General features: G+C 43.2%; 1 protein-coding gene across 1 annotated transcript in view; it reads left to right on the top strand.

Annotated features, from left to right (window-relative positions):
- Positions 1-14602, top strand: part of Vps53 (VPS53 subunit of GARP complex) — a 134692-nt gene that overhangs the window by 46784 nt on the left and 73306 nt on the right. Inside the window, exons 8-11 of the mRNA XM_005067384.4 lie at positions 7343-7421; positions 10811-10954; positions 11380-11522; positions 13471-13612. Of these exons, the coding sequence (XP_005067441.1) occupies positions 7343-7421; positions 10811-10954; positions 11380-11522; positions 13471-13612 (508 nt within the window). The remainder of the gene's footprint in view (positions 1-7342; positions 7422-10810; positions 10955-11379; positions 11523-13470; positions 13613-14602) is intronic.

Here is a 14602-nt window from a genome sequence, read left to right as displayed (position 1 = left end):
CAGGGATTGTTAAGGAATGTCGGAATAGGTTTGGCAAAGTGCTAGGGAAATCACCACCCTTCCCCTCGTCCTTCCTAACCCTTTACACTTAGAGGTGGCTGGTTGCCATATCAGACTGGGAATGTGAACAGCCAAGAATGTCCACAAGCTTAGAAAAGAAGGACCTGTGGGTGGGGAAGGCAGGCTAGCTCTCAGTGGGTAGGGAGGGGCAGGAAGGTAGCACAACCTTCTCTAGTCTTGAGGTGACTCAGAGTGATCTGCTGTCATTCTTTTATTCTTTCTGTCATCTACCTAGTATACATGTACTGTGTCCCTTCTGCAGCCTAGGCCCTGCGGATGCTAAGCACATGTTCTTCCACTGGGCTACAGCCCCAGCCCTATCACCCCCCCCAAATTTTCTAATCCAAAGTTAGAGTAATATGGCAGTGCAGGCCAATAGATATAGAAAGCAGCTGCATTAGACTTTAGATTTTAAGAGTCTGCACCTAAGGGAGATCACAGCATATGTATCTTTCTGTGTCTGGCTTATTTCATTTACTCTAACTCTCCAGGTTTATCTATATTATTGCAGATGTCAGCTTCTTCTTTTTAAAAGCTGAATATAAAATCTCACTGCATATATGTGCCATGGTTCTTTAACCCATATTTGTCCATCAAAAGAAATGTTTGCTTCTGTATCTTGGCTGTTGCAAACTTACTGCTGTGAGTAGGGCAGGGCAGCTATCTGTCAAGAGTGCAGATTTCATCTCCTTTGGGTATATACCCTATGTAGATTCTTTTGGGAGTTTTTGAGGACTTCATACCATTTTCCATAATAGCCTCACCACTTATTATCTCTGCCAGTGGCATCCAAGTGTTCTCATCCCACACTCTCACCAATGCTCACCATTTCTGCATTTGGGATTAGGCCATCCTGGTGACCTGTAATCTCAGGTTTGGAGGCAGAGATGGGAGGGTCAGGAATTCACTATCTCAGTGAGGCTTGGTTTAAATTTATTTGTATGTGTGTATGTCTGTGTGAGTGTATGTGCACATGCATATGTGGGTAATTGTTGGATACTTTGGAACTGGAATTAATGGTGCTTGTGAACCACCCAGCATGGGTGCTGGAGTCTGAACTCGGTATCATGATTGAGCAACAAGTGCTCTCAACCACTGAGCTGTCTCCCAAGCTCCTCATCGGTTTTATTTTTTATTTATTTACTTATTTATTTGTTTGGTTTTTTGTTTTTGTTGGTTTTGTTTTGTTTTTGTTTTTTTGAGAAAGGGTCTCTCTCTGTAGTCTAGCCAGGAACTCACTTTGTAGACTAGGCTGACCTCTCCTTTCCTTTCCTTTTCTTTCCTCTCTCCTTCCTCCCCTCTCTTTTTCTTTCCTTCCCCTCCCCTTTCTTATTTTAGACAGGGTCTTATTTTAGACAGGATATTCCCATGTAACTGAATATAATCTTAAATCTCTGGTCCTCCTGCCAGCACTTTCTGAGTGCTGTGACTACAGCCATGCTCCCATGCCTGGCTAGGAAGTATTGGAGCCTGGCCCCAGGAGTGACTGGCTAGTCAAGTGCTCCACCAACCAAATATATCCCTGGCCTCATTTGTTGTTTTTATTTTGTTGTATCCAAGCTCTTTATGTATTTTGGATGCTAACCTTAGTGAGCTATATAGTTCCTAATATTTTTCTCCTGATTCATAGGCTGTCTTTTAATTTTGTGGATTGCTCCCTTTGCCTTACACAAGCTCTCTTTAGTTTGAGACAATTCCATTGCTTTTTTTTTTTTTTTTTTGTATTTCTAGGCAGGGTTTCTCTGTGTAATAGTCCTTGCTGCCCTGGAACTGATTCTGTAGACCAGGCTGGCCTCGAACTCAGAGATCCACCTGTCTCTGCTTCCTGAGTGCTGGAATTAAAGGTGTGTAGCACTAGTGTCCTGCTATTTGCTTTGAAAAAAAATTTTCAGGCTAGAAAGTTGGCTCAGTGATTAAGAACATTTGTTGCTCTTGCAGAAGACCTAGGTTCGATTCCCAGCACCCACATGGCACCTTACAACCTCTGAGGAGACCAAACATGCATTTGGTGCAGAGACACTTGGGAGAAACAGAGAGAGAGACAGAGAGACAGAGAGAGACAGAGAGACAGAGAGAGACAGAGACAGAGACAGAGAGAGACAGAGAGACAGAGAGAGACAGAGAGAGAGACGGAGAAAGAAAGGAAAAGCATCCATACACATATAATAATAAACCAAATAACTCTTTAATTTCTCAAAGTTATAGTTTTATAAATTTGAGACTTAGTGAGTGCTGCTAGAGTGGCATTCTCTTAAAGCAGTGGTTTTCAACCTTCCTAATGCTACAACCCTTTAATACAGTTCTTCATATTGTGGTGACCCCACCCATAAAATTCCTTGCTACTTCATAACTGTAATTTTGCTGCTGTTATAAATTGTAATGTAGATATCTGTGTTTTCCAGTGGTCTTGTCCGACAACCCCCAAGGGATCTCGCCACATAGTTTGAGAACCATGTTTTAAAGAGAGGGAGGGAAGGAAGGAGCCCTATATCCCACTATATCTGTCAGCCCTGCAAACATGTGTCACTGCTGGCTGAACTTGCTCTTAGTATAACCTGTGTGTGCGATACTTCTGTTAGTGCAGCAAGTCCTACTCTGCAGCTCTGAAAGGATATGTGAGAGCTGCTTGTGCAGTGCTCCACTGCCGTCAGTTTTCAAAGAGGTGCTAAAATTTTGAGCAAAGTCCAGACTTCCTATTTTTAGCATCATTTCTGGTGAACTGTCCTCCCTTATGTTTATATAGTGATGGTAGAACCATCTGGAAATAATAGAAATAGCTGTTTTCTTTCGGGGGAGGAAAGAAAGCTGAGAGTTACCATGTGCATTGCCCAGTGTAATGCCTTGCTATCTATAAATCGCACAAGTCTTACGCAAGGTTGCATTCTCAAGTCTTTGCCTATACATTTGAAATATGAAGTTCATGGGCCTTGATTTGCTATTTCTTTCAACTACCCTTCTGGCAAGTGCCTAAATATTTAATGTAGCATTGAAGGAAAGATTTTTTTCTTTAGTATCTTTACATTTCAAATCCTGTTGGATTAAGCATATCCATGAGAGCAAATGCTTCCAGTCAGTCAGTATTTCCAAGAAAGAATGAGAGATTCTTGCAGTTCTTTAAAAAAACAAAGCAAAGCCTTGGAACCTTTAAATCCCCCACCCCTCCCACCTATGTCTAACCTCCTGCATGTGAGAGAGTACTGGCAGGTTGGGAAGTCACATGCTGTGGTAAGAGAAAAAAGAATGGAGAGGTCTGATTAGCTACTTGACAAGTTCTGTCTGTGCCACCTCAGATTGAGCTATGAGGGCCACATTCCATGATCTCAGAGCCTCCTGCCAAGGCCCTGAAACTCTAGGTTAAGATTCTTGGTAGCACCTATTTCGTTACAGTATTTGACTAACCCTTCCATTCAGTAAAGGCATTATGTGGGGGGGTCAGTACACTTATTTCAGAGCAGTGGAAGATATTTTCTTTGGATTGGCTCAACATAATGAATATGTCCTGGTATTTTTCTATAAAACTCTAGTTCCTACTTTCTGTCCTTCTGCCGCCACTTCTTATGAGTGATGTTATATTTAGAGATGGGCACCTTTAAACAACCCTGTGGTCATGGGGCATGAATGAATTTTTTTTCTAGACAACAGGATGTTTCATTCCCTAGTAGTAACCAACTTCAGGTAGCTATCACATAACAGACTAAATTTACTTGGGTGCCAGGAAGAACTTTTTTGTTTGTGTTTGAGACATAGTCTCTCTATAGAGCCCTGGCTATCTTGGAACTCACAGAGATCCACCTACCTCTGCCTCCTGAGTGCTGGGAGTAAAGGCTTGCAACACTACACTCAGCTGCTGGAAGGAACTTTTAACCCTTCCTGCTCCACATTAGTTGGTAGGCTGATGATAAGTCCATCAACTTATTTCTAGGATCCTGTTTAGACAGTTTGATTTATTGCATTAGTTTCTGTTACTGTGAGGAAATAACAAAGAAAAAAAAACTTAAAAGAGGTCATGGTTGCTGAGCTAGTGATGCACGCCTTTAGTCCCAGCCAGCACTCTGGAGGCAGAGGCAGGTAGAGCTCTTTAAGTTAGAGGCCAGCCTGATCTACATAGCAAGTTACAGACCAGCAAAAGCTACTTAGTGAGACCCTGTCTCAAAAAAAAATGTAAAGCTTATTTTGGTTCATGGTTTTAATCCATAGTCACTGTGTAGGGAGCACACGGCAGAGCAGAGTGGCCCACCTCGGGCAGACATGAGGCCAGGAAACATAGAGCAAGGATCTGAGGCCAAGATACACCTTCTGTGTGAGCCAGTAAGATGGCTCAGTGGGTCAAGATGCCTGTTACTAAGCCTGGAAACCCAGTTCAATCCTCTCTCTCTCTCTCTCTCTCTCTCTCTCTCTCTCTCTCTCTCTCTCTCTCTCTCTCTCTCTCTCTCCTTTTAGGGCACTGCCCATACCAACCAGTGATCTACTTCTTCAAACCATGCCCCATTTCCTTGTTCCATCATTTCCCAATAACCCCATCAAATGACGAATCTGTCAGCGGATTAGTCCATTGATGAAGTCCGTCCTTGTGGTCCAGTCACCTCTCAGTAGCACTGCCCGAAGACCAAGCTCTCAACATAGGAGCCTTTGGGGAAATAGTTCATAAGCTGTAACCATTATTATAGAAGCTGTGGCTCACATCTCACCAGAGAATGCCTGTGGATGTGATTTATCTTTGTCAGTACTGTCTCCCAGGGAATAGCTGCTCTTTTGTATCAGTCACTGGGAGGCAACCACTGCTGCAAACAATTCTAGGTAGAAGCTTATTTTTTTTTTTGCTCTCATATTAATTATGACTCCCTCCTGCCACCACTTATAAAGGTGAGTACTATTGGCCCAAAACAATACAGAGAAACCCTGTCTTGAAAAAACAAAACAAAACCAAAAAAACCCCAAAACAAAACAAAACAAAACAAAAAAACCCTGTAAGCTGGGTGTTGAGAAATAATCAGTACTGGAAACACATTGAAGTCCTTTAGCACAGATCTCTATCCTCCCTCCCTCCCTTCTCCTTCCCTCCCTCCTTCCCTCCCTCCTTCCCTCCCTCCTTTATGTGTATCTATGAGTGCCCTCAGAGCCCGGATGTTGAATTCCCTGGAATTGTAGTTACAAATGGTTGTGAGTCACCTAGTATGGGTTCTAGGAACCAACTTTGGTCCTTTGGAAGAGCAACAGTGTTCTTAACTGCTGAACCATCTCTCTAGCCCCTTTCACAATGGTTCTTAGTTGTGGCCCACATAGAGGAAGTAACTTATTACGTGCAGCTTATTAGTGGCACAGCTAAGTCTATCTGGTTTCAAAGATGACTTTGAACATTACAAATGGGAGCCTGGTAATTCCCTTTCTTTAATACTCCAGTGCCAAGACCTATCATATACTTTGGTTGTCTTTCCAGACACCATAATTGTTAGAATCGGCAAGAACATAGAGGTTGATAATGGTAATAGAGTAGCTCAGAGGTAACAGAGGCAGAACTGAGCCCAGCAGCTTCATTGAGGGGTCAGTGGCCCTGACCATGCATACCTCTGGTCAGGGGTGGGCCTCACCTACATGCTTTGTCCCATGGTTCAGGAAAAAACTGGTGTTGTCTTTGTGTTTCCAAGAAGAGGGTCAGAACAGAGGGGTGTGAACATCTGGATCTCTGCCTTGTGACCTGGTCCCACAGCAAACTGCTTGCTGGCTCACTCTGGGGAGTGGTAAGATGCTCTAAGGGACAATTTTATGAAAGAACATTCTTTTCTCTCACATCAGACTTTACACTTGGGAAGTTTCCAGATGTCTCTTGGGCAACTCCTGGTGGGGGTGGGGTGGATTACATCATAGTCATATCTTGAACACAAACTTAAAAGAATATAAATTTACCTGTAGGAATGGTTTGGAACATTTGAAGACAGTGGAAAAACCCTGGAAAGTATTTGGAATCAGGCATGAATATAACTATGCCACAGGAAGAAACTGAGTGTTCTGGGTCATGCCTATGCTGTCTTAAAAAAAAAATCTAAAGCACTTGCCAGGTTCTCATCAGTAGCCAAAGAAATTGTGGTTTTAGGTTATTCACTATTTCTAGAAACTTTATAAAATCAATCCAGAAGTTGCAGGGTGGAGTCCAAGAAAGGAGGCAGGCTGCTTCATGATGCTTTTGGCAAAGCAAGTCTTGACGTCAGGCTTGGGGAAGTCCACCAGCTGCCCAGGAGCCTAGCTAACTAGCTCTGTTCCTGACTGGGAAAAGCCAGGTGTCACCAGCAGAGGCCACTGACAGGGACAAGGAGGACATAAATGCAGTGCTTGCTGATGTACACTTCCTGATTCATCCTAGCTGCTTCTCCTCTCTCCTCTTTCAGTCAAGCTGAACATTTCTTGAGCACCTCATATTCCTGCAGATGCCATTAAGAACAAGCCCACCCACCCTGCTGTCCTTCTCCATGTTTTTCCTTACAGTCGAGTCTTTCATTCACATTCTCTTGAAGCTAAATCTTCATCCAGTGTCCATGATTTGTTTTGCCTGTCTTGTCTTGTTTTGCTTTGTGAGACAAGATCTTGAAATGCATCTCAGTCTGGCTTTGAACTTGTGACCCTCCTGCCTCTACTTTTTCAGTGCTGGGATTACAAATAATGCCTTTCAGTCTTAAAAAATAGTTCATTGATTATCTGGCTCTTTTTTCTTTTTCCTTAAAGAACATTCTTTTTGTTACTTGTTTTAATTTTTTTCTGAATTAAAATAATCTAAAAAGCAAATATAAAACCACCCTGAAACAGTCTGAACCACTCTTCCAGCTCTGTACCCCATAGAATGGGAAACAATTATTTCAGTAATCCAACAGATTTGTGTTTGATCAGGGTGCTGTTACATAATATTTCCCTGCAGTGTAACCACCCCCAAATGAAATTTTGAAAAGGTCAACATATATAACTTCACATTAGGTAAGGGTGACCTAGAACTGTCACTGAAGGGCTGAGAGTATATCTCATTGGCAGAGCATTTGCCTCTCATGCCCAAGGCCACAGGTTCAGTAATCTTTATCACTGAAAATAAACAAACAAAAAACAATAAGACAATCCATCCTGAGATGCCTGCATTCAAGTCATAGCCCTGCTTCTGTGTGACCTCTCTTACCTAGCTGTACATCTCTTTTTCTTCTTGGGTGATCATCTGCACAGTGCTAAAGACTTCAACAGTTCCTGACCCTGTGGATCCATTTGAAAATGGTGCCACTCATTAATGCAGTCCCTTTCCTCCCAGGGTGAAGGCTGCACAAACCGAGTTAGGACAGCAGATCCTGGCTGATTTTGAAGAGGCGTTTCCTTCGCAGGGTACCAAGGTACTGGTTTGTATTTTCCCTCCAATCTTTAGGTATTATCACTGTCCTCATACTCCATTCAGTGAGTATGAGATACGTGAGTGGTAATTTATGTTGTATCTCTCCAGAAGTGTTGAGTGGCACAGGCTAATTGTCTACCGACTCTGACTAGGCTCTGTTTTAAGTGTCACAATGCAATGCTGGTTGTCTATCTGTGTCCTTCCAGCCTCAGAAAGAGGACTTGGGCCAGGAGTGTGATTCGGTTGACAGAGTACCTACCTAAGCATGTATGAGGCCTGAGTTTGATCACTAGCCCCACATAAATTGGATGTGTTGATGCTTGTCTGTAATCTAAGCCCTAGACAGGGGGAGGCAAGAGAATCAGAAGTTCAAGTTCATCTCGGCCTGTATACTGAGTTTGAAACGAGCCTGGTCTACATGAGACCCTCCCTCTGGGGATAAAAATTGAGGATTCATTTGGTTTAATTTAATGTATGTCAAATCTTGCATTTTGTCTGCCCTATAAACTCACTTTTTTTTTCTCATAGCAGTGTTTAAAAGAAAAATCTTCAAACCACAATGTTTTTTAGGATTGTTACATAACACTGGTTTTGGTTTGGTGAAAAGACAACGGGGAGGCATGTCTAGGAGCTTATGTAACTCAGGGCATAGTTCAGAGACTGGATTTTATAATGGTGGGAATCCTCTTCTCTGGGATCCTTAAGCTCGCTGGTGGTGGAGATGTCTCTGTTGTGTCTGCAAGGCCTTCGCTTTCGCTTGGGAGCTGTTGGGTGCATGTCTCACACAGGCTTCCCTCCCTTGGCTGTCATTGTGCCGGTAAACTGCTATTCGCTCTGTCCTTCACATTGAAGCAGATGTCATCTTAATGCTTTGCATGTGTCGGAGAAGGCAGAGCCCGCAGAAGCTTGTTTTCTGTATTATTTGTGCTATTTCAAGAGAAAGCGTTGCTGAAGGCAGAAGTGAAGCCGAGCACAGGGCCAGCAGCATTCCTCACCTGGCCCTGTGGGTGGAGATGGGGATGGATATACATTCACTCATGAGCCAAGGAGCATTTCCTGCATTTGCTCTCTAATTCAATAACTGGAAATATTTTAATCACTTTTCCTTTGTACTCTGTATTAGGAAGTAGGTGGGGATGGCAGCCCTGGCTTTGACAGATTGCTTTCTGTAGGCGACCAGCTCCTAACCTTAATGCCTTGGTGTTTTTCAGCTGACTGCCAGGAATTTGATATTCATTGGTGAAGTACTTTGCTTCGAGAACTGCATTTTTTAGTCACCTGATGTAACTCAGGAAAGCCATTGTTCCTGTTGGCCCTCTGAGGAAAATGAAGTTCTCAGAAGCGAAAAGGGATTGCCTGGCTAGTGGCTGCTTTTAAAGACTAGTGGCTAGTTGTAAACAGCAGTCTTCCTAGGCAACTGCTTTCCTGTGTTCTCTGCCCTATCCCTTTGCACAGCGTTTCAGAAGGATGTGGGTGAAGGCTATCGGTACTATTTGCCTATCCTCTAATCATGGCCTACTTTCTGCCTTTTCTCCCAGGTCCCAGTGGGCATATGACGTTAAAAGGGTTTAACAACCTGACTTCCTTTTCTGGCTGTTACTTAATGAGATATTGTTAAGAGGTTTTCCCTCTTTGTAAAAGACTATTGATTTTTCTAAAAGGCCTTGTGTTACTAATCCTGTTTTGCAAATTGGAACCAAAACAGTTTTTTAAAGTATCAATTAGTGGGTATGCCTATCACCCTAGCCAGAATTGAGGCAGGAGGATCATGAGTTAGCTTGGACTACATAGTAAGTTCTAGGCCAGTCTGGGCTACACAGGAAATATCATGTCTGAAGAAAAAAATAATTAAAATTGTAAAATGAAGTATCCAAATGAGAATGGCCCTCATTGGCTCATGTGTTTGAATACTGGTACCCAGTTGGTGGAAGTGTTTTGAAGGATTAGAAGGTGTGGCCTTGTTGGAGGAGGTGTGCCCACTGGGCAAGGGTTTTGTGGTTTCAAAAGCCAGCGCCATTCCTGGCTCTCTTTCTGTCTCCTATTTTTGAACAAGGATGTAAAGTCTCAACCACTGCTCCAGTGCCCTCCTGCCTGCTTGCTGCCATGCTGGAACCATGAGCACCAATAAACTCTTTCTTCTATAAGTTGCCTTGGTTATGGTATGTGTCTCTTACAGCAATAGAAAAGTAACTAAGACACCAATATAATCTAGTAAATTTTTTTGTAAATGAGAAAATTTGAGGCTTTGAACTTACAAGTTTTGGCCTCCATGACTTTTCAGTGAGCGCAAGCATTTTCATCCTGAAGCCAGAGTTATTCAGTGTGTCAAGCAGGCAGCAGAATAGCCATTCAGAATAGAGCAGGTCACATATAACAGTTTGGTCTCAGACACCTTGTGTGATCTCTGAACATCAATTGATATGGGCAGAATTGACAAAAATAAACAATCAGGAAAGCCATCGCTTTTCAGGTGAGTTTGAGTAACTCCTCCTAAGCCACTAGGCTGTGTAGCTAACCCAAGATCTTCTAAGGGTTCTTTGTACCATAGGGACCCTGGTCAACACATGTATTCAGTGATGCACCAGCAGGTCAGTGAGATCCAGTTGCACTGGTAGTAAACAAGGCCCTTCTTAGCTGGTGTGTCTTTACAGCCCCTCTCCACTTCCCACTCTTCAGGTCAGGGTACCAGTGTCGTGGTGTTATTCCTTTGGCGGTCTGTCTGGGTGATTGACCATCAGTGAAATGAGTCTGGTGGTTTAGGATTTGGTGTGGGTTTTTAACACACCACACACACACCCATTGCCACAAATACCGCTCTTTAAGAACAGGGAACAACAGTTGGTCATGGTAGGGCACGGTCGTGATCCCAGCACTTGGGGGGCTGCTGAAGGAGGAAGACTCTGAGTTTGAGGCTAACCTGGGCTACATATCAAGGCCTTGTTTCAAAGCAGGCAAGCAGGTAGACAGACCATTTGGCAAATAAGCAAACAATGCAGCAGGGATCCTAGGAAGTTTGGACCCAGGAAAAATGGCACATGTGAGTGACAATGACTTTTGGGCCCCTTCAATAGAATCTCTGTTGTCATTCTGGCTTTTTAGGTCACTTGCAGTTTTGATACCCAGAAAATAAAATTTCCTGTGATCTTTGCTGGCTCTATTTTCTTGAATGTCTCATTGTTGAATCTCAGGCTAGTTTTTAGGTTGGTTACAGCAAGACTAGCTTAATGTTCTTTTCTTGAAGACCGGTAACTAAGATACCAATCTACTGCAGCAAGACTGGGTGTCCGAGGAGTAATAACAGTGGGAGACGAGTGAGAAGCAGCTGTCATAGGCCAGGAGATGTATAGGTGCGTCTACCATTTAACTGGTATATGCTGTTTGTTTCACCAGAGGCCAGGAGGACCCAGCAATGTCCTGAGGGATGCATGCCTGGTGGCTAATATTTTGGACCCCAGAATCAAACAGGAAATCATCAAAAAGTTTATTAAACAGCATCTATCAGAGTATCTAGTACTTTTTCAAGAAAACCAAGATGTAAGTATTGGCCAGATGAAACATTTTAATTTTATTGAAAAAGAAACTTTTGCCAAGCTCCTGACTTATACTTTATTAGTACAATTAACTATTTGATAGTATTGTGCACTAAACCACAGATCCCCAGGTTGACTTTGCAGGTTAGTGGATCTTCACTATTTTGAGTCACAGATCGTTTGGAGAAATTAATAAAAGAATGCACTTGTGGGTAACACTTTACATACAGTTTTAGGAAATATACAGATGCCTGCTGCCCAACCATGGACCCTAGGTAGAGAACTAAATTCAGTTCAAGTAAATAACATGGTGTAGACTCTTTTAAGTGGGAGAATCATGGAGGTTGGTTGTCTTTTTCTCTTGGGTCCTAGCTTTTGCTTATTACTACTACTTCTGAGCACTGAGTATTTCTGTTCCTCCTTCATGAGGTTGCCTGGCTGGACAAAATTGACAGACGTTATGCCTGGGTGAAGCGCCAGCTTGTGGACTATGAGGAGAAGTATGGACGGATGTTTCCACGGGAGTGGTACATGACAGAGAGGATCTCAGTAGAATTCTGCCACGTGACAAGGTACATTTCATCCATCCCTTGCTTCCAGGCCTGACTTACAGTTCCGTGTAACCTGCAAATCCGGTACTATTTCCATCTCTACCAAATGATTGGTGCCACCCTCATACCAACTGCAGCCTCATCCTCTCTTCCCTTCCTGGCTCCAAGACTTCCCTGTTGTCTAGCCCTTGCCTCAAACATCACATGGCTACCCTGCCCTCCCTTATCAGTTTAGGGCTTACCAGCCAGATTTGCCCAGAATGATTTGTCATGCCTGCATTTCCCCTGAATCTGGATCATGTATATTGGTACATAGTGTGTCCATCCATCATCTTTTGGCTTCTGACTTGATGGACTGTTAGCTCTAAAATGATAGGGGTAGTCACTTTTTTAAGAGCATGGCAGACACTAAGGAAAAAGGCCTTGTTTGGCTCTGTCATTTGTGCAGGAAGATGATGACAGCTTAGTACCTGCTAAGAACTCACCTGTCATTGTTCCAGATAACCTATACTCTGCAACAGAACTCCCAGGTGAGGTTTGCATAGGCTCCACAAGCAGGAAGCTCACAAGCATATAGTGTCATCTTTTGCTGGGCTTCTGATGGGCATTCTGAAGCCTTGATCTGGATGAGAAGATGTGGTATTGAGCTCTCTGGGAGATAAAGAGCTTTGTAATTCAGTATCTCTTGACTTATGAAATTATATGTGATATATAAGTATATAGGAGATAATAAGATCCAGGATAAACTTCACCTTGTGTTATTAACAGGTGACTGAAAATGTGAAGCTATAGGCCAGGTATTGGTGCCCACCTTTAATCCCAGCATTTGGGAGGCTGAGGCAGGCAGATCACTGGGTTTGAGGCCCTGGGCTACATATCAAGTTCCAGGCCAGCTGAGGCTAATGAGTGAGATCCTGTCTTAGAACAGACAAACACATAGAGTTGTAAATATGGAAATAACCACACTATCAGATTAGCATTGTAATTCTTGGTGTGTTTTTACTGGAGGATGGCTTCACCAAAAATTCTTATTTATAGTGTGTATAGTCTCCCTGTATGTGTGGATTCACTCTTCATGGATGATTCTAGAAAGAAACAATTTATGAGTTTGAAGGTAGCTTTTATTGCAATATATTGTTCTAGTTGTTGTTCTATCATAAGTTACTCTTATTGTGCCTAATTTAGAAATTAAACCTCTCCATAGTGACATGTGTGGAGAAAGCATAGCATATGTAGGGCTGTGTACTACCTAGGTATCAAGTATCTGAGGAATGTTCTTAGAATGTATCCCTGTTGAGAGGAAGACTATTTATTACATTTTTATTCCCTAGGCATTAGGCTGAGTTGGCAGTAGACCTCAGAGTTTTAAATGATCCCGTACATTTTTTCCTGAATAAAAGCTATTTCCTTTCTCCCTCCCTCCCTCCCTCCCTCCCTCCCTCCCTCCCTCCCTCCCTCCCTCTCTCTCTCTCTCTCTCTCTCTCTCTCTCTCTCTCTCTCTCTCTCTCTCTCTCTCTCTCTCTCTCTCTCTCTCACACACACACACACACACACACACACTTACTTTATTTATTTTTTGTTTCTCAAGACAGGGTTTCTCTGTGTAGCCCTGGCTGTCCTGGAACTAGCTCTGTATACCAGGCCAGCCTCAAACTCACAGAGATCTGCCTGCCTCTGCCTCCTGAGTGCTGGGAACATTATATTTTTTAAATATATATTTATTTCTCATTTATGCATATTCTGCATGTTTTATATGCCCCATGTGCATACATGGTGCCCATGGAGGCCAGAAGAGATTAACTCTTCTGGGACTGGAGTTATAGGTGGTTGTGAGGTGCTGGCAACTGAGCCAGGTCTTCTGCAAGAGCATCAAGTGCTCTTAGCTGAGGAATCATCTCTCCAGTCCCCTTTGCCATATTTTGAATGAAGGATGTTTGTTTGACGGCAGTCTTCTTTCTTTACTTTGAAGGACAGAACTTTCCAAAATCATGCGAGCCAGAGCTAAGGAAATTGAAGTGAAATTGCTTCTTTTTGCGATTCAGAGAACAACTAACTTTGAGGGGTTTCTTGCAAAACGCTTTTCCGGTTGTACCCTGTCAGACGGAACCCTGGTAAGACCTTCCTGAGGGAACTGGATCTGGGTACCAGAGGCTGGGGTGGTCAGGCTTCCTTTACTGCTTCTCTGTAAAGTGTGAACGCCATCTCATCCTTTGACTTCTAGTCTGTAGTTATTCTTTCTTCTCAGCCCTGAGAAGCTAGGACACATGCCACTGTGTCCAGTTTAAGCTTTTTTTGTTTTTTTTTGTTTTTTTTTTTGTTTTTACAAGGAAAATGGGCCAAACTGGTGATTTACAAAATTCTTAACAAAATTTGATATGGAACCTAAACTTGACATTATTGGTGTGTGTGTGTGTGTGTGTGTGTGTGTGTGTGTGTGTGTGTGTGTGTGTGTGTGTGTGTGTAATTCCTGCCTTATGTTCCACAGGGAGCTATGTGCATGTACCTGCAGTTAGTTACTTTGATTCATCCCTGTAGAAGGCTCATTTTACTTCCAGAAGTCATAGAGATAATAGTGAAGACATAGAATTGCAGCTACTCTGATGGAGTCAGACCTGGAGCTCACCTGTTCACCCCTCACTCCTTCAGTGTTCTCTAGCTCCCAGATTTCCAGTCCTAAGGTCCTGGCACTTTGGTAGGATCCTCTTTTTGCCTCCATAAGACCTACCTCAGCAAAGGAGGTTGGTCCCTCAGCACTGGGCTAAAGAGAGGAAGTACCGTAAGCGAGTACAGCAAAACCCTTGAAGAGGACCACTCCTTGGGTAGACAAAAATGTTATGAGAAGACAAACTGTGGCTGTTCTATGAGAGTAGAGAGCAGCAGCCCCACAGGGTTCCTGAAGGCTTAAGGCAGACCCAGCCTTCTCAGGAGATTTTTCTCTCCTGACTTAGGTATAACAGGGTCCCTGGGCCAAGCCTACCAGGAGGGGTCTGTGCCTGTTGCAGTCAGACCAGTTTATGGGCTGCAGATGTCCTCTTGCTCGTGGAGGATGTCCATTACAGTTTTCTGATGAGCAAGGTCTCTGAGTCACAGGGTTTCTGAGA

The sequence above is a fragment of the Mesocricetus auratus genome, unplaced genomic scaffold, assembly GCF_017639785.1.
Source record: "Mesocricetus auratus isolate SY011 unplaced genomic scaffold, BCM_Maur_2.0 Super-Scaffold_100007, whole genome shotgun sequence".
NCBI classification, from domain to species: domain Eukaryota; kingdom Metazoa; phylum Chordata; class Mammalia; order Rodentia; family Cricetidae; genus Mesocricetus; species Mesocricetus auratus.
This window is presented reverse-complemented; position numbering and strand designations above follow the sequence as displayed.